This window comes from Rhamphochromis longiceps, linkage group LG17 (assembly GCF_057381845.1).
Source record: "Rhamphochromis longiceps isolate RC_006_pf linkage group LG17, R_longiceps_female_GT1.1, whole genome shotgun sequence".
Classification (NCBI taxonomy): domain Eukaryota; kingdom Metazoa; phylum Chordata; class Actinopteri; order Cichliformes; family Cichlidae; genus Rhamphochromis; species Rhamphochromis longiceps.
In genome coordinates, this window is record NC_140573.1 from 36588227 (window position 1) to 36615011 (window position 26785).

The 26785-nt window shown below is 42.3% G+C and overlaps 2 protein-coding genes across 5 annotated transcripts in view; both read right to left on the bottom strand.

The window, feature by feature from the left end:
* strip2 (striatin interacting protein 2) overlaps window positions 1–21591 on the bottom strand; it is a 32358-nt gene extending 10767 nt beyond the window's left edge. The window contains exons 1-13 of one of the 4 annotated variants that reach the window (XM_085386243.1): window positions 21421–21591; window positions 16130–16199; window positions 11590–11664; window positions 9671–9805; window positions 9318–9438; window positions 7978–8046; window positions 7186–7292; window positions 6938–7065; window positions 4704–4892; window positions 4291–4341; window positions 899–1131; window positions 192–257; window positions 40–103 (exon numbers count right to left, since the gene is read on the bottom strand). In XM_085386243.1, the coding sequence (XP_085242369.1) occupies window positions 40–103; window positions 192–257; window positions 899–1131; window positions 4291–4341; window positions 4704–4892; window positions 6938–7065; window positions 7186–7292; window positions 7978–8046; window positions 9318–9438; window positions 9671–9805; window positions 11590–11664; window positions 16130–16199; window positions 21421–21441 (1329 nt within the window). In that variant the 5' untranslated portion in view covers window positions 21442–21591. Of the gene's footprint in view, window positions 1–39; window positions 104–191; window positions 258–898; window positions 1132–4290; window positions 4342–4703; window positions 4893–6937; window positions 7066–7185; window positions 7293–7977; window positions 8047–9317; window positions 9439–9670; window positions 9806–11589; window positions 11665–16129; window positions 16200–16400; window positions 16532–21330 lie in introns of those variants that run through there. The other 3 variants (XM_085386240.1, XM_085386244.1, XM_085386241.1) reach the window with 3 other exon arrangements.
* Window positions 21592–25628: 4037 nt separating this feature from the next.
* The window catches only part of ahcyl2b (adenosylhomocysteinase like 2b), a 51711-nt gene continuing 50554 nt past the window's right edge, over window positions 25629–26785 (bottom strand). The window contains exon 17 of the mRNA XM_085387282.1: window positions 25629–26480. Within this exon, the coding sequence (XP_085243408.1) occupies window positions 26474–26480 (7 nt within the window). The 3' untranslated portion in view covers window positions 25629–26473. The remainder of the gene's footprint in view (window positions 26481–26785) is intronic.

The window sequence follows — 26785 nt, forward strand, 5'->3', positions numbered from 1 at the left end:
AAACATAGAAAATAATCCCACAGTAATTCCCACACTCACCTGTTTAAGAGTCTTGACACTCTCATGGATGGGTCTGGGTAAGCCCACCAGGGTTTCTGTGTCACTGTAAAGTAACGAACAGCACTCGAATGAAGAAGTCGGCAAAAACTGAATGAATACAGATATTTAACAGTCTTAGATGAAGCACCTACTTCCCCAGAGTAAAACCGATGAACTTGTTCCTACTCGTCTCGAGGAAGTGCTCGATGTCTTTCTCCCTGAAGACACAGGAGCAGACTTAAGCGAGATTTAAGCCACAAATATGTGCGCACACACCCACATAAACGCACACAACACAAGGTCACAGCGTACTGCATCAGCTCCCTCTCAAATCTCATCGGGCACACGGTGTGCTGCTGCTGTTCTCTGTGAGAAGGGTTAAGAACCTCCTACTGATCAGAGTCTAATCACCATTGTGTGATGCAGCGCTCTGACCAAAGAAAAAACACACAGTAACGAGAGCGCCCAGTGACACGGCTCAGTTAAAGAAAAGGCTTTAACTGATGCACTGCTATAACGTGTTTGTCTTCTCTGAGATGTATTATTCAACAGCAGCCCCCTGCAGAGACACCCAGGCTTGTGTCTGAAATACACAGATGGAGAGCATATTGTTGGACGTTGGCGAGGAGAGAAATCTGGAGGAGGTTGTGTTTAAGATCTACTTTTAACTTCTCGAAACCAGGGTGGGAAACAGACACCACCTTCCCGTCATGTCCCAGCTGAAGTTTCCTGTACCCCAGTGGTCACCGTGGTAACAAACCAACCAATCCTTTGGAACCTTTGTAGAATAAAACGTCATATCATGAACAACTTTCTGACTTTTAGGAATACAGATTGCAACAACATTTTTTTTATTAACCTGACTTTAGGGGCCCAAGGAAGACCTTTGGGGAAGTTGACCCTCTCTGTCGGTGGTCTTAGAGGAGGTGGCGGTGGTGGCGGTTGGATGATGACGTCGCGGTCCAGAGGGTCTACCTCACCCTCAATACCACTGTCCGTGTCCTCAGGGTCCTCCTCTTCGTCCCGGGCGTCGTCGTTCTTAAAGGGGTCTCGCTCGTTGTACGTGTCCAAGCTGTCCTGCTTGACCAGGGGCTGGGAGACAGAGGGGAGAGGAGGGGAAGGAGGTCAGATATGCACCTACTGTGCAACCAAGGAGTTAGCAGCTCGTCCAAATTTTTAAGACATAATAAATTCCAGTTTTCACTGCAAAACCAAGAAGTGATTGAAAATCCACCATATAAACTTTACCTGTGAGTTTATCAGCTTTAAGCACCTTTTTCTCTGCAAATGTATATAAAATCATGCAAAAGGAATTAAGGTGCTTCTATCTAGACTGCAGGAAGCAGTGCACCAGATACCATTTTTACTCCATAAGACGATGTGTTTTAATTAAAGTGCCAAAAAATTCACACGCATACTAAAAACTACACACTTTCAGCTCAAGCGTTCCATATGTGGTTAGTAGTTGGACCGATAGTATATAATTTATAGCAATGCAGTCTCAGTGTGAGGACTCTTCAGGGACAGCTGAAGCAAACCTGCTGCAGGAGGAGTATTAAAGAAAGCTGCTGACGGAGGTATTTGTGAGGCACCACATACTGGTCACACTGAAAACACACAGCCTTCAAAAAGTGTGTAAGTGTACCTCAATGGGAAATACATCTTCTCCTCTGCTAAAGGATAGCAGAGGAGAAGATTGACTCCACTATTATGCATCATATCACCTTAGCACAGAGGCTAATTACGACCCAAGTGAAGCTGAAGTCAATACATGTTGAGATTTACATGTCACAGTTACAATAATGAGAATGACAAATGTGCACAGCTTCTTAACAGCAAAACAAACCGCAATATATCTGCACACACCCACACAGACCTGTGAAGTGGTCTAATTACACAGGAATGAATACACCTGTGTGGGTGGATGTGTATGTGTGTGACTTAAATATGAAGCTGTATACAGGAGGCTAGCTTTAGGGATCTCCACCTCTATTGCTCACTTAATATCAAATTTCATTATTTTGAGGCAGTGATAGCCTTCCTCTTAACCTTTAAATAGAAAGAGGCAGCTTCCCCTTGAAGCTAAACGAAAGTAATTGACATCATTCCATATTAAATGTAGTGTTATAGCATCTGCAAACACCTTTAAAGCTCACTAATTAACACACATTAGAAGCAGTAATAGCAGTCTTTTTGACGTTTGGAGGGAACTATGTTTGTTTTATCAAAATACTATCAAATACTGATGCTATACTAATACGCAAAGCTAAGCTAACTGTTTCTTTGGGCTTTTTGGTCATTGATATTTAAGCTGTCAACCAGCACCCCTAAAGCAAATTATTGAGGTTTAGAGCTAAGGTATGTTTAATAATAATAAAAAGTCTATAAAAAACCTTATAGGAGGATATTTATTTGTTTTTTAACATTAGCTTAGAGTTGGGTTAGCTGTTTAATTGCACGTCATGCTACACCAGACCTGGAGGCATTCGGCCCTTTGCATTATTATTTACTTCTGAATCCTATTTTTCCTTTAACCTCACTGAGGCCGGTCAGGCACAGGCAGTTTGTCCCATTTTAGCCACCAAACACTCTTTGATAAAGTCCCCTGCTACATGAAGTCCAGTTGCCTTCACCTCAAGTGCGTGAGACTGAAATAAGCTGGATGGCTGGAAACCTACATAGACACATGTTTATTACGCTTTAAGTCTTTATGCTAAGCTAACAGATATTCCGCATAAAAAACTGAAGCAACAGATTTCTTGAAATGTTCTTTTAACTCTCTTAGGTTACTGTGTCCTGTCAAAAACCTGTGAAACAAATGTGATATATTGAAGAAAGACTTCCACAACACCACAAGCAGCATGTCTGATTAAACTTACCACACACCACACATCTGCACTGAAGAAACGGGTAAAAACGCAAGCGGCAGTCTCAAAAAGACAGTGTTCATATTGAACACACACACACACACACACACACACACACACACACACACACACACACACACACACACACACACACACACACACACACACACACACAAAGCATCTTTGTTTTCTACTTCTACAATGAATGATTGTGGTAAGAGTGCAAGCATCAGGCATGAGTCAGCGTTCGGGGCATTAGTTGAGCTACTGGAGTTGATGTACAGTATTGGTGTATCAGTGGTAGCGCTAATGCTAAGTGAGCACTAATAGTGAGTGTATGGTGGGAGCGAGGGAGTGGGAAGAGGGAGAGGAGAAGGTGAGACTGTGTCGTGAGCCATTCTCTATGGAAAAGCCATTCTCTGCTATGTGGGAGGTAAAGCTAGTGGTTTTTTCTACCAGGGTTAGGGGGCAACTGCTTTTAATGCCATCCATTTATGAGAGAGGTCAACTGAAACCTACAATACAGCACCTGCAGAAGTAAAACTACAGTAGCGGTGATCTCAATTCACCTCCTCAATGAATGCATTTTAAAGACATTGACCCCTAGTCCACACTCTACGGTGCAAGGTGATTTTTGAGACCAAACCCAGTAGCAATGTGATGAAAACTACAAGGGAGATGCTCCTACTGTTGATGTCTGAAGTGAGCTTTCTTTATGGGACTGCTCCAGCGTCAGTGATTACAGCCAGCAAGTCAGCCCTGTCCCTCAAACCCTGCCGCCCCAGGAGGAAGAGGAGGAAGAAAGAGTAACGAAAAGAGGGGAAAATAGTGGAATATGAGCACAAATAAAAGAGGGGAGAAGACAAAATGGAAAAGCAAAGCAGGGGAAGGGAATGAGGGACACTTGGAGGATTAAAACAGAAGCATGCAAAAATGATTAAAATAACAGGAGACTTAAAGGAAAGCAAAAGAAATACACACATGTGCATGAAGCTGGAAACAATTAAATGGAGTATTAGAAATTAGGCAGAATGTAAGGCTGCACCAAAACCATCTATAACATCAGAATTTTGCCAATCCATTATCTATTCAAACACTAAAGAGTTTGCCCAGTGGATAACTTCAAACTCCAATTTAAATCAGGTAAATTATCTGACAAGTGCAGTGCATCCGGTCGGGACTGGATGAGTTTTAAATGGCAACAGTTAGGACACGTAGAGGAGAAAAGTAAACGCAGGTAGAAGGAGAAAAAGGAAGCCAAAGTGGCAGAGAGAGGAGATTTTGCACGGGGCGGGTTGCAGGGATGTGGGAGAGGAGTGCAAAAAGTCTAGCTCAGTGCAGAAAGAAAATGCAGGAGAATAAGAGGGAACTTGTGGGTAAAGACCTGCTTCTTGGGAAAAGGACTGTCTCCTTCCAAGCTATCAACAAAGGCACTCTGTGGGGACACAAGGAAGGAAGAGGGGCAATTAAAGAGGAAGCCTGTCCAGTCAAACTTTGTAGTATTAAAAAAAATAGAGAGGCTGGGATTCTCAAAGCTGTCCGAGCACCAAGATCATCTGTGGTCACTGACTTACAGCAGGGAACTGATGATGTTGGAACTTTTGGAAAAAGGTGACCCAGCAAAGAGTTAGAGAGTGAGAGTCTACTAGGGTAGATAGATGAAACTGATCAACATTACATTAGTTTGTATTAATAACAGCATGCCAGCAATATACACTAAAGTGACACTGTCACCTAAACGTTGTCTAAATGGATTTAGCTTCAGTGTGAGATCCGTGTGTGCTTGAGGGCTAGTACCCTGCGGCTGCGGCGGCCTCTCTTCTGCTGCTGTTGCTGTTCGATGAGCTCCATGGCGGAGGCCGGGGGCGAGGCCGCTCTCATGGCCCTGACCACCTTGATGCTGTCCTCTGGCAGTGGGGGCAGGTTGAGACGCTCCCGGTGTCGCACCTTCATCTCCTGGAGCTCCTCAAAACCTCCCAAAGTAAACTGAAAGACAGAAAAGACCCAGGTAAACAATGATTCATTTGTTATAAAACATTAGCAACTAAGTTTAAGTAATGTCTATTAACCCTTTAAGACCTACCATAGAACCAAGTTCGCCAGAGCTTATATTATATTTTACATGCTGTGGAGCCATTTTTGGGAGCATTTCAAGTTGCTATACATCAATACAACCATTATAGCCCAAACTTTAATAATATGTCTGCATTAGGTGCATAGTAATTACATAAATTGCAAAAAAGTGCAATAAACTACAAAAAAATTGAAAATCGTTTTTGTTTTTTTAACATATATTTCTAGTTAGAGAAATTTAAGAGGCTTATCCCTCAAAACTGTAAATACAAAAAAGTTACACAAACTAGTTTCCCACCACAGGAAATTTATTTTGAGTGTCTTCATAGTTTTATTTTTGAAATACACCAATTTTTATATACTGCAGGAAAAACGAAAATAAATATTATAGTGCAAATTTGCAAAATAACAGCATATGCATCAAAATAAACTATTTCCAGCAGTGCAATATGAGTCCTAAGCATCCCAGAAACGACACAGAAAGTCATAAACTCAAACATAACTTTTTAAAACACATAACAAGTAAAACACAAGCTCATAAGGGCCCGATCGTAAAAAACTACATTTCCGCAAAATGACGTCACTTCCGGTTTCGGGCAGGTCATGCGGTCATGTGATAGTTCGCGCTGATGGACGTAGGAAGTGTTACAAACAGCTGATGGATCGGCGAAGCGTGTTTCTGGAATATCATGTTTTTGTTGCTGCAAGTGATTTTTATGCAGTTTTTGCAAAGCTATATGTGGAAGGAAACTGTGACCTAGGACAAGCTGATGGCATAAGATGTAAGTACAACTCCTCCGGTTTCATATGCAAAAAAAATTATTGTGCTAGCTTAAGTGGTTGCAGAGCTACCGGGATTTAAAAATAGTTACGCAAAACAGAGCGTGCCCGCTCCGATCGGCTGTAAAGGGTTAACAGCGGAATTAATTTTGTAAACAATAATGTGTATGTGTTAGTCCCCATAGGGAAATAACTCTTCTGCATTTAACCCATTCACCCAGTGGGCAGCCACCAGTACAGCGCCCAGGGAGCAGTGTGCAGGGACGGTACCTTGCTCAGGGTAGCCGTTCAGTGGATTCGAACCCCCGACCTTCCCATCATGGGGCAATATTAGCCTGTTTGACTTCCCCCCCAATCAACCAATCACATGGCAGCAACTCAGTGTATTTAGTCATGTAGACGTGGTCATCACGACCTGCTGGAGTTCAAACTGAGCACCAGAATGGTGAGGAAAGACAATCCAAGTGGCTCAACCTGGCATGGTGTTAGTGTCAGATGGGCTGTGTATATTTCAGATTTTCCACATCATAGCCATCTGACAATGGTATTAAAAAAAAGGAAACTATCCAATGATTGGCAGTTCTCTGGGAGAAAATGCCTTGATGACGCCAGGGTCAGAATCTGGTGTAAACAACATAAAAGCATGAATCCATCCTGCCTTGTATCAACCGTTCTGGCTGCTGCTGGTGTAATACTGTGGACACTTTCTTGGCACACTTTGGGCCCCGCAGTGGCAATTTTGTATCATTTAAACGTCACAGCCTACAAGACAGTACTGTTTTTGACCTTGTCATGCCTTTATGGCCACAGTGTACCCATCCTCTGACTGCTGCTTCCAGCAGCATAAAACCAGATGTCAATGCAACAGAGTAGCAAATTTACAGCGACTGTGCGATGCCATCATGTCAATATGGACCAAAATCTCTGGGGAATATTTCCAGCACCTTGTTGAATCTATGCCACCAACTATTAACACAGCTAAGAAAGCAAAATAAGGCCCAACCAGGTACCAGCAAGGTCTAAATAATGAAGTGGGCGCTGAGTGTTTGTGAAACTTGTTTTATTTAAAAAAAAAAAAAAAAAAAAAAAAAAAAAAAAAAGCAAAACAAAAATGCAGACATGGACAGAAATAGATTTATTTGCATTACATGCAACAACCATGACTGTAACACACTGACCAGTATTGTTTTCCACAGCAGCAGTAGTACTTTCTTCATGGGGAAGTGTGGCGCGTTCATGCTGCAGAACTTGGTCACCATGGTGAAAAGCAGTAGAGCAAAGGGCTCTCCGTTGTAAAGAGGAGAAGCTGGAGGGGGGGGTCAAAGGCAATGTTTTTAAATGGAATAAAATGACATGCAGCATGAAAGCCAATGAAAAGATATACTCATGCAACTTCAAAATACTGAATAAACACACACGCACACACCGAGCTCATTCTTGAAGGTCTCTCTGGCTGCTATCCACTCAGGTCGGTCGTCTTCTGTTTGCACTCTAATGGTTTCCACCATCAAGTACATGATGCTCAGTAAGACTCTGCGAGAAAAAGAAACATCCAAAGAACTCATCATGGACACATTGAGGTTATGTGTGCATTTGTCTGTGTGTGGCATGCATTTAACTGCTGCCCTGACCAGATACAATGGCCCTAAATGGCCTATAAGTACAAGAATCACTGATATAACAGAGGAAATTATAAGCAAGTAGCGCTTGGTTTTGCAAATTGCTCGCGCATTTAGGAAAAAATAATCTCCGAGCTCTGGCTGGATAATGCAGCCATTCCCTCGTAATTATCTGATGCAATACAGGTGGTGTTTTGTACATTAAATGCTTTGTTCGCTCAACAAAGCTTCTCGCTCGGTTCAAAAGGACTATAATGGCTTTCGGTTCTGCGGCAGTAATTAAGGGCAAATCCACTCGTCTAGCTTGTAATTATTTGTAAGTGTTCATCTAGGGAACGCACAGACGGCGCTACTGTATGTGTGTGAATCGTATGATTTCATGTGTTTGTGTGTAAGGCCTGTTGTGTTAAAAAAAATCAATTTCATTAGGCAGAAGTAGAGTGAAAATGAATGTGAGGACAACAGTCAGCGAATACAATTACATTTTGCAGATTAGGCCAGATGGCATGAAGTTAAGCATTTTGGTTATTTTTAAACGGTATTTATTGGCCTCCTGATCTGAAGCAGACAGGAAGTTGAATCGGTTTTATGCTGCTTACCTGAGCTCTGTGCTGTCTGCAAGAGAGATGGCAGGCTTCCTCACCGCACTGCTGCACGCCTGGCTGTTGCTGCGGGAACAAACGCTACATGATTTTAGTGGATTATCTGAACGTGGCAAGCCAGTCTCTGAATACATCGCAGGTGAGACTACCTGTACCTGTATGATTAACACTTCATCATGTTTTTCCTGCTCGTCTTGCTGAAACCGCCCTGCTCTGCAGCTCTATGCAACTTGAAGATGCCTCGCAGCAGCTTATGTAACAACAAAGCAGCACTGAAGCCCAACTGAGGCTGACACCAGCAGCAACAAAGCTGGCTTGAAGGAGCCTTTGTCACGCCACGTTCCCAGTGAAGGGGTCTGTTGATCACAGGCGGCGCGCTACCTATAGTCTCTCCTCAGCAGCCTTTTATGTGTCTCTGCCTCTCTGAAGTAATTAAGAACAGAGGTGTAGTGCTATGTATCCAGTTACAATGCGCTCCCAGTATCATTACATTTGTATATGACCATGTAACTAAAGTGGCAAGTTTGCATACATTAGTCATCTTTAACTGACCACATCATCAAATGATGGACTGGATTTATGATTAGATCACAGCCATCTGTCTGTTCAGCTTCAGCTTCATCTCTGCCTGGCTGACCATCTTCATCAGCCTCTGCATATTCCTCACTTCTCTCTCTCTCTCTCTGTTTTCTCTCTGATCCCCAGGGAATGCTAGCCCCTCTCTCCCTTACTTATTCTGAATTAGACTAAGACGTGAACTTGTATTTGTGTTTACAAGGCAATTACTTTTTCACACAAGACGAGGTTGGCATTTTCACTCAATTAATGATATCATCATTTACAAAACTGCATTTTGTATTTACTAGTTTATATTTGTCTAATGTTAAAAATTGATGATCTGAAACATGTAAGAGTAAGAAATATAACAAAAAAGAAACTTTTTCACTGCACTGCAGGGGCATGTCTACAAGGGGACATGGGATGGCAGCAGCATGCTTCTATGCCAGCCCATAAAAAGCTTGTTTGAATCTCCACTTTTCTTATAATAAATCTGCGATAGGACAGAGGTTTGTACCTCAGTTTTCTATAATTGTTCTATTCTTTTTGATAATTTTGTTTTAATTAAACAGTCTGCACTCATTCTAAGTCAACCCGCCGGGGGCGCCCCAGCGAAGGGGACCCGAACGGGCATTGCAGCTGAGGCGATCCACAAGAAGGGCGAGGAGGGCGATGGAGCATCTACTCCCCCAGGAGCGCTTCGCACCCCAGCCTGGAAACATCCCTGCAGCACTGCATAAAGAACAATGTTACATTTATAACCAGGGTGTCTTACTCACTCTATCTCCATGCTAAGCAGCTCCAGCAGTGCTGTGAAGATGCCCATGTCGTACAGCAGGAAAATGTTGTGCCTGGACCAGTGGAGGACATCCACCTCTGTGTCACACTCATCAAACACTCCTGGAGAAACAAGGCGAGATGTGATGACTATTCGAAGCAAATGATGGCAGAATAGCAGTGACCGGTGTAAATAATGAAATCATTCTATTTCAGGTGCTGTGCATTCTGGCTCACTGTCACGACCTTGTTGAAGACTTAGCCATGGTTAATATTAACAGCAAGACATGTGCGTTTCCTCTAAAACCTAAATGTCTGCTGTGAAAAAGGCTTGTATTTTGTGCAGCCCACACACCCTGAGCCAGGTAGAGGATGGCCCTGGCCACCTTCAGCCTCTTGTCCCTGTCCGTCACCTCCAGCGCGTCCAGCAGCCTCATTACATACGCCCTCTGCTCCTCCACCGTCAGCTCGATCCACCGCCTGCCTCGAGCTGCAGAAAGGACACAGAAACAAAAGGTTCAAGGTTGCAGTCAGATAAATTTAATTTGTATTTTTTTTCTGTGCCTTAGAGAACTCCGAGTGTATCTGTGTCGACTTTTTCAAAGTTTTGATGCACTTTGCAGCATTTTTTAATGCGAGTGGAGGAATAAGTGGAGGAAAAAGTGAGGAAAAGAAACTTGAAAACAATCTGAATCTACAGGGAAGTTAATTTTTCAAAATAACAAGAATAAATAATTTTATAATAATGACACAGTCCTCGTACCTTGGTTTGCTACGGTCAAGGAATGATGCAGTTGCTACGTGCTGCACTAAAGCCGTTTCCTATAGTAACATGGATGTCGTAAACCCAGGATTCTCATTGGCTGTTGCACAAACGAGGTACTTATCATTTCCTGTTCTCGTTAGGAGTTTTCTTCATCACAGTGGATTACATATCAAACAATTAAGATGTGATTAAAGTGCAAATTTCCAGCTTTAATTTTACTGCACTGTGCCGTGCATGCAATTAATTAAGCTAACTGCAAAAGTAGCTGTTAGTTCTGCCATCTGGGAATCCATTATATTCAGATATTTTGGCAGACTTGTATGTTGTGGCTCACTGCATTAGCTTTGGAGATAGCTGAAAGCAATGAGGAGAAACCTGATGTATGCTTTAAAAAAACACTATTTTTAAGACTAGCAAAAACTAAGTCTGAGTGCACCTCAAACAACTACAAAAACAGCAGCACTGCAGAAATGTCTCAGTCTCTAGCAAGGACTATGGCATTTTTTTCCTCCCATCTTCTACTCTTAGACTCTTCAGTTGATTAGACAGGCAGTGATAAGCATTAAGGAGTAAAGCATCCTCACTGATCTCTTTCAACTTAACACACTCTCACTTGTGCAAAGAAAACACACAAAAAACGTTCTAATTTCAGCACACATCACAAAAAACGTTTTTTTTAAACAGCAAAGACCATCAATTAGACGTGCCTTGATAATAACTGTAATTCATGAGAGTGACTGGGAGGGTAGCAGCATAAAACATTGATGAGCTCTCACATGCTACACTAACACGTCCACAAAAAGGACGAGTCAAACAGGAAACCGCACATATAAACACTAATGGAAAGACAGTGATGCAAACAGGCAGCTCTGTCCTCTGTTCCTCCATAAAACAGTGAAGCTCTCATCTAATTCTGCTATTCATCATCACACAGCATGGAGGGAAAGTGACAGACGGCGAGGACCACTCACTTCTGATTCAAACCGTCTACAAAGGGCGCCTCGACACCGTCTCTGCAGGACTTGATGTAACGCCCTAAACCTAAAAATAATACCTCCCTCAATACAGAAAACCCGACTTTGTCACAATAAAATAAATCAAGAAGAAAGTTTTTCTTCTTGCTCAACAGGAAAAACGTAATTTAATGCAATTTTCCACACAAAAGCAGATAAAGCAACACCGTATTAAAGCTCGATCCTGTCAGGCTGATAATAACGCCGACGTACAGACTGGAAAAGCCACTTTGTTCTCGATAACCAAACGTTAATCACATGCTTTAAGGGTGGCCCCTTCAATCTGTAGGGATATCAATTCTTTGAACAGCTTAAAAGAGCAGAGCTTTGATGTGTCTGCTCACCCTCGCCTCACCTCACCGGTCAGGTTGTAAACCACAGCAGCTCATTGAACACGTCGCTTTTACAGCCTTTAGTGTGCAAGTGCAATTTTGTAATTCTGGAACTTGAAGGGACACACACACACACACACACACACACACACGCACACATTACCATGGCTTCTGAAGTCCTCCTCGAAGTAGTCTCTGTTGAGGGCAAACTCTGGCTCTTCTGTGTAACTGTAGAGCTCTGTGGACACAACAGGATACAATCAGGGATGAAATAAATACTATAACCCACTCAGTAATGGAAAACCAATTTCCAGTTAATTCTAGAGCTTGAGAAGCAATTTAAACCCGCTAATAATTCCCCAAGAGTAAGAGAATGAAAAGAATACATCAGAAGAAAGATGAGCCTCCTAGCAGAGGATTCGAAATCCTACAGCGCCTTGTTCTCGAATCAAAAGATTTTGAGAAAACCTGACCTCTGACCTTGACTTTAAGGTTGAGCTCACCGAGATTCAAACTCGCCCGAGATCTTTAGTAGATATACCTATGGTATCAACTTGAAGCTCCTACGTCAACTTGCTCTTAAGTTATCACATTCACAAACTTGGGTGCGTCCATGCTGCCGGCCCGGTGAACTGACGACAGTACCCCGTCAGGCTTTTAAAGTTAAGGGCTAAAAATGAAATGCTCAAATCCAGCACTCCCCAAACTGCATTGTGCAGTGTTGAAGCTGTTCAATATTGTAATGCAATTGGGATGTTTTTGTAGCATCTGCTCCAAAAGGCTTGGATAAATCAAACCATGCTGTGGTATTTCAGTCAGCAGTTGTCCAGATGAATTATTCCGTAGTATCCCAAGAGTCCTAGATTTCCTTGATAGAAAAGAAATTCACATTTTACTGATTTTCAGAAGTTTTTTGAGTCTGCAGACTTGTATAAGCTCTAACGAAATAAATGTATTTACTGTTAACATTGGAGACAAAGGATTAATTGAAGACGTGTTTATCATAAGTCTGAATTCATTTCCGGCTTCATATAATGTACATATAAATAAACGTGATGATAAGATGTCCCTCCATTATAGACCAGTACAGTCACACCCAGAGACGTGCGTCTGACAGGTTTGTAAAGAGCTAGGGATGGATCTGAATGAGAGTCCAACAGACACTGCACTTTTACGTGGTAGGAATCTGTTAGTCCCAAGGTAGACCCACCACCAAACACCAAACATCAGTCAATCACAGGGCAGCAACTTAATGAATTACACACAGCCTGGATGACTGTGGATGTACAATCTGAGCATCAGAACGGGGAAGAAAGGTGATTTAAGTGACTTTGAATGTGGATGATGAGCTGGTCTGAGTATTTCAGAAACTGCTGATCTAATGGGATTTTCACACACAACCATCTCTAGGGTTTACAGAGATTGGCTTGAAAAAGAGAAAATATCCAGTGAGCGGCTGTTCTCTGGAAGAAAATGCATTGTTGATGCAAGAGGTCAGAGGAGGAATGTCAGACTGTTTTGAACTGATAGGAAAGCAACAGTGACTCAGAAAATCAATCAATACAAAGTATGCAGAAGAGCATCTCTGAACACATGGAACCTTGAAGCAGATGAGCTACAGCAGGAGACCATACCAGGTGTCACTCCTTTCATCTAAGAAGACACTAAAATTACCATAGGCTCAACAATATTGGACAACAGAAGACTGAAAAAAACACTCAAATTCTACTACGATATTTGGATGTAGAGTCAAAATTTGTCATGAACAATCTGATAGGATCCATCATGCCTTATGTCAATGGTTCAGGCTTGTGGTGATGGCGGTGTGGGCATTTAAATGTCACTCAATAGAAAAGAGCACAGTGAGGATGTGGTGGTGAAAGTGCAACATCTTGTTGAATTGATGCCACTAAGAATTAAGTCCATTCTGAAGGATAAAAGGGGTCCAACTCAGTACTGGCAAGGTGTAACTAATAAAGTAGCACATACTCTGTAACCACAGCTGTATGCATGTAAATAAGAATGCAGATCCACTAACAAGCATGCAAAAATTCTGATTTTTTCTTAAAATCACTCTGCATCTATCTCTCTAAACAACCTTCATTCCAAAGCCCTGCAAAACCAAGAGCTAAGCCTCACAACAACAGTGCTGTGCAAACACCGATTAAAATAACCCAAATAACAATGCAGTGCAAAGAAAACGTATTCCGCAATCTACTAAAAGCCAAAGAGATTATGAATTGGCAAAATATCCGTCCGCCCACGCTCGACGGGTGAGGTCAAGACACGGATAGACCTCCATCTACAGCGAAAAACAACAAATTTAACTCGGAAATCCCAGATTTTTACAGAGATTAAGGGCCTTTCAATATTATAGCGACACTTATAATAAGACACCTACATCAAGACCAGCAGGAGAATGAAATAGGACGACTTTGCAGCCCACTACGCACAACACAAAAAGCACACATACACATGACAAACTGTAAATGCTGCATATAATTAAGGAGATGAATTATTTTCTGCCATAAGTTATAATATAATAATGAAAATTCAGGTTTGTATGTATGCATCCCCTTCACATTCACATTATTGTAACCGTATGATGTTTATTATATGCTCTGATGCTTTGAGCAGCTGTCCTCCTTGGTTTGTTTCATGCGCAGTCTAAAGATCCGTCACACAGTCACGCGTCTCCTCCTGTTCTCGGAGCAGTCGTCATTCCCTTACCCCGAGGAGCTGTCGGCAGAAAGCCGCGGTGACTGTCTTGCCCGTTTGTGTGTGACTAACCTTTTTGGCAAATCAGCTGCCGTTTGCCATCTACCAGGTGGACCATCATTCTGACTTCAAATCGACACACTTATTCAACGTTTCTCTCAGCACACCAGCCGGATCGGAGAAAATAAATAATATGCTCTCTAAATAATCTTTTTGTACTCGGCCCTGAAAGGAACATTATTAACCAAGCTCCAAGTCAAGTACAGGCTGTTACCACCTTACACAGATGCTGCGGTTCTGAATGAATAATCAGTGTTAATGATTAGTGTTAGTCATTTTTTCTGTGCGTGGCAAAAAAAAAAAAAAAAAATACCAGCACGCACCAAAAGATTTTTGTTCTGCGCCTTCATCGCTGTTCTCGCCGACTCTCTTTGTTTGCATGTGTAACATAAAACAGCTGAAAGGATCCTGAGGAATGTGGATGTTTGATTTATTTTTCAAATCAATGGCACATTCTCGTTCCTATGCTAAGTAGAAACAGGGGTGTCACCGTAGGAATTCTGTGGGCGAAGAGCTCTGTCATGCATAACAAGCAGACATAGATCTTTGATCTGCAGTCATGAGAAAGTTTTCACAGCAGTCTATACAGTCCACACTCACTGCTTCCATAAGAATTAGGAGAAAAAGAAGCAGCCAGGTCCTGCTATTCAACACTAGATTTGCAAAGTTGCATCTGAACAAACCGGTTACAGCTGACAGCTGCCCCTCCCTGATCCTGGTGCTGCTGTAAGTTTCTTCCTGTTAAAAGGGAGTTTTACCTTCCCACTGTCACCAAAGTACTTACTCAGAGGGGGTTGTCTCACGGCTGGGGTTTTCTCTGTATCATTGTAGGGTGTTTGCCTTACAACATAAAGTGTTTGAGGTGACATTTGACTGTAATAGACACAGCACCATGTTTGATGGAAAGCACACGCAGCATATTAGGGTAAACATCTGATACCAACTATAAAGCATGGTGGTGAAGGGGTGATGATTTGGGTTTGTTTTGCAGCCACAGGACCTGGGTACCTTGCAGACAGATCAACCGCAAAGTCCTCTGTATAGGTTGGTTTGGGCTTAAAAATTGGGGGATATTTTCTTGGCATATCTTGGATCTCTTAGTACCGACAAAGTATCTTTTAAATGTGAAAGCCTACTCCAATATTGTTTAGCCATGTTCTGATGTTCTGCGCCATGTCACAAAGCTCAGATCATCTCAAACTTGTATTCTAAACATAACTGTACTCAAATGGCCTTCACATTTGAGTCCATATCTGAGTCAAATGTGAGGCTATCTGTCTGACAGCTAAAGCTTGGCTAAAACTGAGAGATACAGCAGGATAATGTTCCAAAACAATCCAGCAAATCTACAAAGGGAAAGGCTGAAAAAGAAAAGAAAAGAATCAAAGAATGACTGCAGTGGCCCAGTCAAAACCTCAATTCGACTGAAATGCTGCAGTGGGACCCTAAGAGAGCTTTGTATAAATGAACGTCAGTGACTCTTAATCAACAGAAGCAACGGTGTAAAGAAGAGTGAGCCAAAATTCCTCCCCAATGGAGAATATTTATTATGCACAGACTAGATGCACAGCACTGCATCGAGCCCTGTGAAAATGTTCCTTTTTCACATGACTGTAAGTCTGCTCTGGCAGCTTTTCGACTGACAGGTGTCCCAACACAGATTGTCAATCGAGTCGCTGATCTGCACCTGCATCGTGTTTTCGCTTTTGGTGGCTGTTAAAGTAATTTTATTGGAATCGTTTGACGAGTAATATGGCCCGCTGTGTGGCACTGACCATCCAGATGGCTGTGCTCCATTTTTGATGGGTGAAACTTCGCACCTGTCATTCAAATACGGCCACAAAAGCGCAGCGGTGGTCAAAATGGTAATTCTGAAGCTTCGAATACAAAGTCCAAAGCCAACGGATGATGGTCTGTGGTCTTACCAGAGAGCTCTGCAGTCAGTGTGTCCGTGTCTCCGTACTCAAACTCCAGGTTTGGAGACTCCATGGAGCTCTGCAAGAGCAAAACACACATTAGCACACATAATGTAGCTGAATTCAGTTAATCACAGTTTCCCCAAACGCCCACAGACATTGAAATAGATGCAAAAAACATACTGTGGGATATTTACATATCCCAACACCTACAATTACTATGTACTCGGTTTGCAGTCACATCCATACACACATCACCCACACACACACACACACACACCATGGCTTTTTACTGGTGGCTGTTTTTTCAGGCAGTGCTGATTAGTCATTTACATCTTTCCTCTGAGATCCTCTTACGCAGAGCCACTCACTCATGGTTACAGGTGCTCTCTATGGACGCACACAGCTACTGCTTTAATCAGCCTAATTGAACAGTCAGAGAAGGCTTTCCCTAGCCAGCACCAGAACAAGAGGAAAGAGAAGGCACAGGAGTCAACATGCCCCCACCCCCATATCAAAGCAGATTATCCACTGTATCCAGGAAAAGGTCTCTCTAAGCTCTGACATTAGCCTCACCCTGTGATTTACAAATACCCACGAGACAGGCTGCACACATTTTCTATGTTTCACGCAATCGCAACACTCAGAATCTGTGAGCGTGTGAACAGTATGTCATCCACGCACCCGCGCACACACACAGTCATATTTAGAGCGTAACCTTAGGGCAAGACAACTGAAAAATGTAACTTTGTCCGAGATCTCGCCAAACTAACAACACTCCCAGCAGCCTCAGACTCTTTTGTCTAGCTAGCTTAATGACCAAGACAGACCTAATAAATTATGAATGCATTTTATGAAGCCTTTCTCAACATCTAAACAAGTAAAACCAAAGTTGGGAGGGTAAGCATGTAATCGCACGCACACAACAGAGGGAGATGGGCAGATAAGCTCGCAGAAAGGCCTGCAGTCACTGTCCTTTTGAAACAAATTCATTTGCAGGGAAACAGGATGCACAGTACACATAATGACACCTTACTAACTTGCACCAAGACACACTGCACAATAAGTAGCATGCAGCCATACAGAGAGGCTTTTAAAACCTTGTAAGGGTAGGAACAAAGTGGTGAAAGGGTTGTGCTTGATAATAACGTGAAGCGAAATTTCTCTACAGGGATTATAAAAGATTCCTGTTATGCTAATGAGAATTAAGAAACGCTCCTGGCAGCACTTAGCTTCAGGCTAAGGGTGTGAGCCGTGTTTAACCCTGTGCAAACCGCCCTGGGGACCGGTCCAGGACTGTAAATAAGGATCTGCTCTCTGAGTCAGGCATCCTGGTTAAATAACTGTGTGCTGCCATGTCTCCTATAAATACCTGCTGCAACCAAGTCAGCAGGAAGTAGAATATGCAGGACATCAGATGGCAGTTTGTTTATGACCGAGAGCCTGAGCAACACAATTTGATGTCATTACTGCACTTGTAAACCAGGAAATGAAAACCACTTGGGAGTCAGAATGATTGAAGGAAAATGCTTATCGTGACCCTTAAAGCAGCAGAAGGGAGGCTCTGCAGTGTTTATCCTTGGCTGTCTGTTTTTGAAGGGGGCGGGTGAACCAAAGCTAGGGGGATGTTGGTGACAGTGGTAAGGGTTTTATTTTCCAGGGACAGTTATGAAAACGAGCCATATCGTCATTTTAGACGGATTAACACTTGCCGGGGAGGAATTACGGCACTCACGGTAATTTACAGAGTCATCTACACCTTGAGTATTAATGTCTTCACATTACCACACTCTGGTTAGTGTATGTGAGAAAGGGCTTTACACACAGACAAGCCCACATGATAAAACATACACAACAGAAAGCCCAGGAGAGCAGAGGACAGAAATTAGTGTCATCACAAGACCCTAACTAGAGCTCGGCCAAAAGTAAAGAATAGATGGGAGAAATGCCTTTAAACCATGTTTTGAGTGTTGCTGTTGCACATTTTTTCCACCAGGGGGCAACTTCCCTATTTCAAACATATGTTTGGAAGGTAAAGGAGTAATCTTTGACAATGAAATCATTGTTTTTTAAGGTCCAAGATAATTAAAGAATCCAAAGACTTATAAATAAATGCACATAACAAATATTAGAGAAGTATGTTTATGTTTTTTGTGTCTGAAAGCAGAAAAAAAACATTGGCCGAAATATCGAATTTTCGTCAATTATCGGCATGGTATTCGTCTTAAAACTCCCATGTCTATTAGGCTCTAAATCTAACTTATAGCTTTAAGGTAAGTAATGCTGGTACCAGTACCAATAACAACATTTCTGATAGTGTGACATTCCTACTTTGGACTTGTTCTTATTTTTGGTCTTCTCTTTAACTTCATGCATTACAAACACATGTTTCAGAACAAACAATTTTGTCAGGCAACTTTTATCAAGTGAACTTCATCTGATTAGTAGCTACTATAATATTACAGCTATCACAAAACCATCCTTTATTAACATTATTCATCATTAATAATTAAACAATGCATAAAATTCCAAGGATTACTAGTTTTCTTAGTCGATTAGTTTTATGCAGAAGACTATACAAAAATTCAAGAACAACCCAAACTGTTTAGCTTACACTGAAAATTGTGTGACCATGCAAGAGCCCACTCCTGAAAGTAAAAGTGATTGAGGCGACTTGTTTTCAAGGCCTTTAACACTTTCACTTAGGCTTAATTAGCCTTGATAAATTACTTAAATAGATTATATTACTGAGTCTCTTAGTCCCTCAGTCCTCCATTGGCATCCCTGAAACTGAAGTTAACTCCTCTGCCCAAACTGAAATGACACGTCTCTTTATGTTTCTCTTTAATTCTCATGCCTCTCCTCTCTCTTCTTCGTCTGCTGCTACTCTTCCATTTCTCCTTACAATTACCCAGTCTCTCTCTTCCACTCCTTCATTTTTCCCCCATTCACTCTCGTTTACCATTCCTCTTCTCTTTGCCACCAGCTGATAACCAAAATTGCCCCGGCTCCAAACTGAACTGGCACGGCTCCTGTGTTTGCACGCTCTACACCGCATCAGCGTGCAAACACCGGGCGCAGTGTCAAGGCTGAACGCCCCCTCTCCTACCAACATATGCCAACATGGACAACCGATGACCACTCCAGCCAGCAAGAAAGACAAACAGTCACGTACACGACTGAGTAAGGTTTGAGATTCCTGGTTCAACTGTAGAGGCCAGGGAACCTCATTCATTCACCCCCAACCCCCTATCCATTGACCGTATGATGAATATGCTCTAGTTCCCCCCAAAAACATTCAGCGTCCTCTTTCAAAGCACTCTGAATGGTTTCGGCTTCAACGCACTCTGAGTAACATCTCTTATGTATCTGGACCGAGTAACCCCACCAATGAAGCCCATCATCTAGTAATTTTTTCATGAGGAGGATGAATTATAGCTGCCGAGCACTGAGGGAGCCTTAACAACAAGCCTCGCCAGTCAAGTTTAGAAATAGCGGAGGAGATTACAGCTTACAGGTCCATATTACAGAAGGTGACTCCCATAAGCGTCTACGGTGGCTCTAAACACTCTTTAAACCACAGAAAATATGCTTATACACCGGACCTATGGGACCGCCTCAGTCTTTTTTATCAAAAAAAGGATACTGCAATGATGTAAAAAAAATAAAAAATAAAAAATTTATTGGCTGATTCCAATGTACACCCAGCAGTTCAAACACAAACTCACTGGATTTGCAGGTACAAATTCTTAGACAGTAAAAAGGCTCTAATATCAACATATTACTCAATATTCTATTTACATACACTTGCTAGCTACTTCATTAAGTATACCTGTTCAACAGCTTGTTTATGCAAATAACTAATCATCCAGTTATGTGGCAACAAGTCAATACATTTAGGCATGTAGATGCAGTCAAGTCGGCCTGCGGAAATTCAAACTGAGCATCAGAATGGGGGAAGAAAGGTGATAATCTACTGGGATTTCTCCGATGGCAAGACTGCTTCAAGCTGAAAGGAAGGCAACGGTAGCTCAAATGATCACTTGTTACAACCAATATGTGCAGGAGAGCATCTTTGCTGCTGAAGCAGCAGAAGAGCACAATGGGTCCCACTCCTTCCGGTTAAGAAGAGGAAACTGAGGGTACAATTTGCACAAGCTCACTAAAATCAGGCAGAAGATTGGAAAAAAACAAACATTGCCTGGTTGGATGAGTCTCGATTTGCAACAGGATCGATATTTGGTGCAAATGACATGAAAGCATTGATCCACCCTGACGTGTAGCAATAATTCAGAAGGCAATTATGGTCTAATAGTCTAGGGAGATAATTTCTTGATTCACTTTGAGTTAAAATACAATCTCATTTATATAAAACGCATTACAAATTTAAACTTTCTAACTCACAACGTTTACGCTGACTACATATTTTCATCATTTGTGCCTCTCTGTTTTTATCAGTTTACAATAGACGATAACAGCCTCCAGAGCTAGCTAGAAGGCAGAGGAGGGCACCTGCTGGTGATATGTATGGGACTGGAAACAACTGTACATTTAGTGGGACTGTAGCATCCAAATTAGGTCTCTGACGCGCCCCAAACAATTCTAAATTTATAACAGGCCAGCATCGGCTTATTATTGTGCCACCAGTATATCACTCATACTGTAGTTCAAACCTCAAAGATTTTAAATTTGCACATGTTTTATTGTCTGGCAGCCACTTTTATTTCAGTTTCCAAGAAAGCGTACTAAACCAAATCCCTCCTTTCACAAAGATACCAAATAAAACCAATAAATGCTCATCTGAGGAGCAGGCGGACTGCCAAAAACCGATCCGATTCTCTGATTGATTAAATGGAGGATGCACTCCAGATGCCATAAGGACACCACGAGGACATAAATATGATATGCAGTTACGTTCGGTGGTCCTGGGAGCAGCAGTCACATTTCACCACCTGCAGTCCCCCACGCTGAGCACCGCTGTAGGATTACCGCTGGGTTATTTATAGGAGCCGCTGCCAAAATAACACCTCGCCGTCTGCCCGCATGCATGCTCTGGAGCAAAGACGACTCGCTGCATGGAAAGGACATTCAGCTGATCTGAAAGCTTCCCAGCAACAACACACACATACACACACGTACGCACACACAGCCGTCCAGTGCGCTCCTGTACCAGGAGCTGTGGGAGCCCGCTGTGCTGTACTTGAATTTACCTCTGACTCCTTCTGCTGATCCTTGAACACATCTTTCCCTTTCGGCCTCTGTCTGTCGCCGTTATCGTTAAGGTTATTAATGATAGGTACCTCCATGTCCTCCGTCTGCATCTTTCACGGTCGGCTCGGCTCACTTCCTCCTCCGCGGATAGTGCATACCGATCCGGTGGACAGCTCAAGACTGCACCGCGTCAGGAGGGGGGGACCGACTCCGGAGAGCCAAGTTGAGGATCTCCTCCTCCTCCTTCTGCTGCTGTTGCGACTCCCCCCCCCCCTCCCGATATGTTTGATTCGCTGTCCCTGCTCGAACCGAGAGGGCGGAGTTAAATAGAGTCGCATCAGCTGACACATGGAACCAAAACGATGTCAGTGTACTAAAGTGGAGGTTGAATGGCTCAAAGTATTAGAAGCACCTACATCTTATAAAAATAACTGCTGCATCCCCTTTGCTGAGCTGCCACACAGTCTGCCGTCAGCCGTGATGTCACTGTCGCAGATCACTTCACGTGTGTGCATCTTCATTTGTCATTTCACCTCCTGTCACTTTCCCCTGTGAATTATTGATGTGTGGCTGTGAGGGGATTGTCCTGCAGACTGAAACACACACAGCCCCCTGACTGTGGAAAAACCACTTAAGATGACATGATTGGAGTGAACAGTTCAGAGCAGGCTTGTGCCACATGGCCTAGGGCAGTGGGGGAGGTGAGAGAGTTCAAGGTTAAATAGTAATTTACTGGTGGTTAAATCCATCGCAGGCCAAGATCAGCAGACACAACACAGGAGCTACAAAAACACAGTGATGTGAGGAACTCTAGAACTCTAGTCTAAATGTAACTCAAGTACTCACTTTCAGAATTTTATGTGATTTCAGTTGATGGACGATTTTTTTTTAGGAAGGCAAATTGGATTTATCAAAAACATTAACTGTTTAGTTTCATGGTAGCAGACAAACTGCAAAGTACCTACAGACAGTTTTTGCAAGGACGAGGTTTCCTATTTTCTGTTATAAATTCCAGGCCACAGCTCAGGTTTGGTCTAAAAACTATTCCAATGGTATCATCAGGGTTAATTTCTCTTAAAGGTGGGTCAAGGCAGCTTCAAAAGGCCTGACTACAGACTGTATGTAAAAGATGGCAGCAGACAACAGTGGTGGATCTATTCACATGACAGATGTAACATTAAGTTGTTTGCTGTAGGGTTACGTGAATAAGGCTCCAGTGAACAAACCTAGAGACCAGTTGGCAACTACTGATGTCTATTCTCTGGTTGGGAAATAGTTGGTTAAATAAATGTTAATAATGAGTCCTCATTGTGTATTACACTGTCATGAATGCAGTGTAGTAAGAAGCAGTGAGTTTCAGAGCCACCCCTGTGAAATTAATGGTGGCAGTCTGGTGACCTTGATAAAACCCGTCTGGCTCCACTGCTGTGCCCACTTCAGGCCACCCTCTCCCTCCACCTTAAACACTGCAGATTTGTCACAGTGACACTTCATATAAGAAACTAAGCTTACACATTACTGTTGTAGCACCCAAACCAAACCTCATTTTAAATGCTTCAAAAGAAACAAGCTGAAATAGAATGTAACTGGATTATAGTGTAACACACATACAATACGATTCTATTTAAAGTAATCTGCTCACATAAACTTGACTAATGTTTCTAGAATAAATAGAGGCTCAGAGCCAGCTCGGCTCAGCTGATGTCAGAGATGTCCCCGTCTGACTGCTGCTGGCTCAGATGAGCTCACTGTGGCTGTGACAGACCTCAGCAGCTGCATGCGTCTTCTTCTTCCACGGCACATAAATACAACTAGAAACCAATCCACGATGACACAACACAGGCTGCGACATAAAAAAAACCCTCTGTATGTGAACACACTGGGTGACTGTGTATTAAATGTAGCAGAAATAAAGCAGCACACAAAGGAATAACTTTTTTTCCCCATTTTTTTATTCATTCAGATTACAGAATTTTGTCATTATTGCTCATCATCTAACATTATCACTTGCAATATTTAAACATAGGGTTTATTTTTTCTTTATTAGACAACTTAAAACATGTTGAATTTTTGTCAGTTTGAACAGTATGAGGATTTACAACAATAAATACAGGTGTCAATTCTTCTTTTACCTTCCTATACTTTTAAAGGTTGTCATATCTGCATATAGTATGTATATACATCTATGATGCTGGTGTCTTCCCCCGCCTACCCGGTCAGCAGAGCGCTGACGGAAAAACAAAACTGTTTCTCCACCCCTAACACACAGGCTAGGATCCTGAGGCAGCTAGTAACAAAGCAACTATGGCCTACAAAACAGAAAGGATGCTTACAAATACAGAGAGACATTTAGATGTGCACCGTCGTCGTCGTCATCACGCTCGTTCACACACGCGCGCACAAAAGGAAGAAAAAAGACTTAAGACAAAAGGTTTAAGTACTACAGACAAGCAGTCAACAACATGAAGAGACGGATGAAAGGGACTCAGTATAGGAGTTTGACTAAAGGGTTCCCATATTGTTCTTATTTTTGCCTAAAACAAAAAAGGAACAGTTTTATTTATTTATTTGACCAAAATTTCAACAGATGCGTGAAACCTTGTCAAATAGGTAGTACAAGCCCTCTCAGGAACCCTTCAAAATAAATCCTGAACTACTTGATTAAACTGACCTGCAAAAGCATACTTATTCAACTGGTAAACAAAGTTTTTTTGTGCCACTCCCACCTTTTCAAAAAATAAAACTTTTACTGTTACCTTTCATATCTAGTACGATACAGTAAACTTTCAGACTTGGGTAATGAGCCACTCTGTGTGCGTTTGATCCTAGTGTGTGAAAGCAGAGCTGGCGGCGTCTCGCAGCACGCCAGAAGAGATTGTGATCGGTTCAGGTGCAGAGCCGGTGTGGCAGCGGGGTACACTTCAGGTGAAATCACTGTCAGGGCTTTTCTAATTTCAAATGTCAGCTCAGCTGGGGACGAGCTGCAGTGGATGGCGACTGTGCAGCTCATTACAGCCATAAGAAAGACAGACAAAGAAAGAAAGCGCCTTCCGGGTGGGAGAAAAGGCGGAAATGGACCTGAAAGGCTAGTGCACGTCAGAGATGTCGTGTGCGTGCCGTCTTTCATTTGTAAGCTCAACTCATCTGTGAGTACCAAAGAGTTGTGTCATCTGATTATGGCAAATACAGTAATTCTTAACAGCACCATGTGTTTTACTGAGGACCTGACAGAAGAAATCTGCTTAATGGGACAGCTCACCTCACAGTCATTTATTAAATAGATTTTCCTGGCATTTAGTGTTATTTTATCCACAATGTACACTGCACAGATAGAGATGTATGCTGTAGAGGCGTCTGCCTTCTCTTAAATATAATGGACGTAAGTGGGGTTTTGCTTAAAGCGGTAACTCAAAAATACTGTTGGCCTTCTAGTAGATGCAACTATGGTATCAAGTTAAAAATCATACATCGTTTCATTCTCGAGTTATCACATTCACAAACCTGGGTGTCTACGCCGCCTGCCCAGCAGGGTGTGGGTAAAAATCTCATCTTGTTATTGGAGGTTTCATGTAGGAACTATTTTCTTTCTTCTGTCTACATCAGCCAAACAAACAGCTCAGGGGACGGGGGACACCCATTAGTGTTCACACCCTGTCACAAAAATAAGCGTTATGAGTGAGAGGGTTGTTGTAATTCAGCAGGAAGGAAACAGTTCCTACATGAAGCTGCTCACAATATTTGGGTGGAGTTTTGTTCCTTTATCTTGAATAGCCGGAGCATAATTTTGCGAAAGTGATACTGCTACCTAGTTTCAGATCGATTTTTTTTAATGCTCCAAGAACTAGAAGAGAAGGTAATGCTTTTTAGTTCCATGACGTTCAAGAGAAGGCAGATCCAAACAAAGCTACAACCTACATTTGAAAGAAAACAAACAAACTAACTAACTACATTTGATTTTTGAGGTGAGCTGCTCCTTTACGTACCAGGGTGGCTGCTGTTTGGTATTTCTGTAAATATTTTCTCACAGTATTTAAAACGAGAGTTCGAGTATATTTATTACACGCATCATTAGAACATTATACTGCAATGATATTAGAGGAGAGGAAATAAACGAAAGATAGAAAAATCTTTTCTTTATAAACATCTAAATACACAGTATACCCTCGTGATGATCCAAAAGCCTGCCATGCTTTTACTACAGTATTCTTGTTTAAGTGAAGGACCAAATAAAAATACTTTTCATTACTTCAACACTGGCGTCGCTAGAGCGGGTGAGAAAGAAGAGCAGCGAATGAGATGGTTTCACTGTGGGTTTGAGTGACAGGTGTTTGGGTGAGGGGCTGGCGGGGGTCACCCTCCAGTCACGTTTTAAAAAACAAAGGAAGAAAGAAAAACTACAGGGTGACCCGTAGTGACATAAGAGCGTACTAAAAAAAACAACTTAAAAACAGACAATTCGCAATCAAATAAAACGATATGATTGGACCCTGAGACCCCCGCCTAAACCCTCAGTCTAGCCCCACCCGTCCCACCCCAATAATACACAAAAAAAGAGAAGAAAAAAAAAATCACAAGTAGAAAAGAAAAGACGACAAAAATAAGGGACAGGAAAAATTGTCCGACACAAGATAAATCTTCAAAGGTGGTCTTCATTCACACAGTTTTTTTGTTTTTTTTAAATCAAGATTTTTTTTTAATATAGTATATATCTTTAGCTTCAGTAATTTCATATTTAACAGATAAACGATAAAAGATCTGGCAACGTGGAAGGGAGGATGGAGGTTTACATACGACTCGACATACAAATGAGCGTCTGAAGAGGACCGGGTGGAAATGATGAAATGACGAGTGAGCGGGAGACGGGGTTTGGGAGCTAGCTCGAGGTGAATGGCAGGAGCAGCTCCGAGGTGTAGTTAATGTTATTATTGTTATTATTACTGTTATCAGGCGGGGGATAAATAAAACGACTGCCATAAGCAGGGAAAGCCACGCCCCTCCCCACCCCCACCCTGCAGGCTCGTTCAGAGCTCCGCCCCCTTCTCCCTTACATATAAAGCAGGTGTATTGGCTGTTGTGTCCTCCCTCCTGTCCTCCGCTACCAGTCTGTATGATTCACGGAGTTCTTCTTCCCACAACACTTGGCTAATACCTTAAAAACAAAGAACATACATGTTAGCAGCTGTCGGAGCAATTGAACTGACTGTGGCGGAAACAAGCAGGTTAAACTGATGTACAGGTATCAAAGGAAGAAATCAAAATCATTTTGGATAAACCAAATGCAAATTTAAATGATAATATATACCCAAATATATCTAAAAACCAAACTTTGTTGTTAATCTGATGCTTTTCATTACAGTTCTGCACAGACGAGGAGAGTCGAGTGAAGCAGCTCCTTCAGGCTGACAGACAGGCATTGCTGTAACCATGGCCTCACCTAATGGTTTAACAAATGTC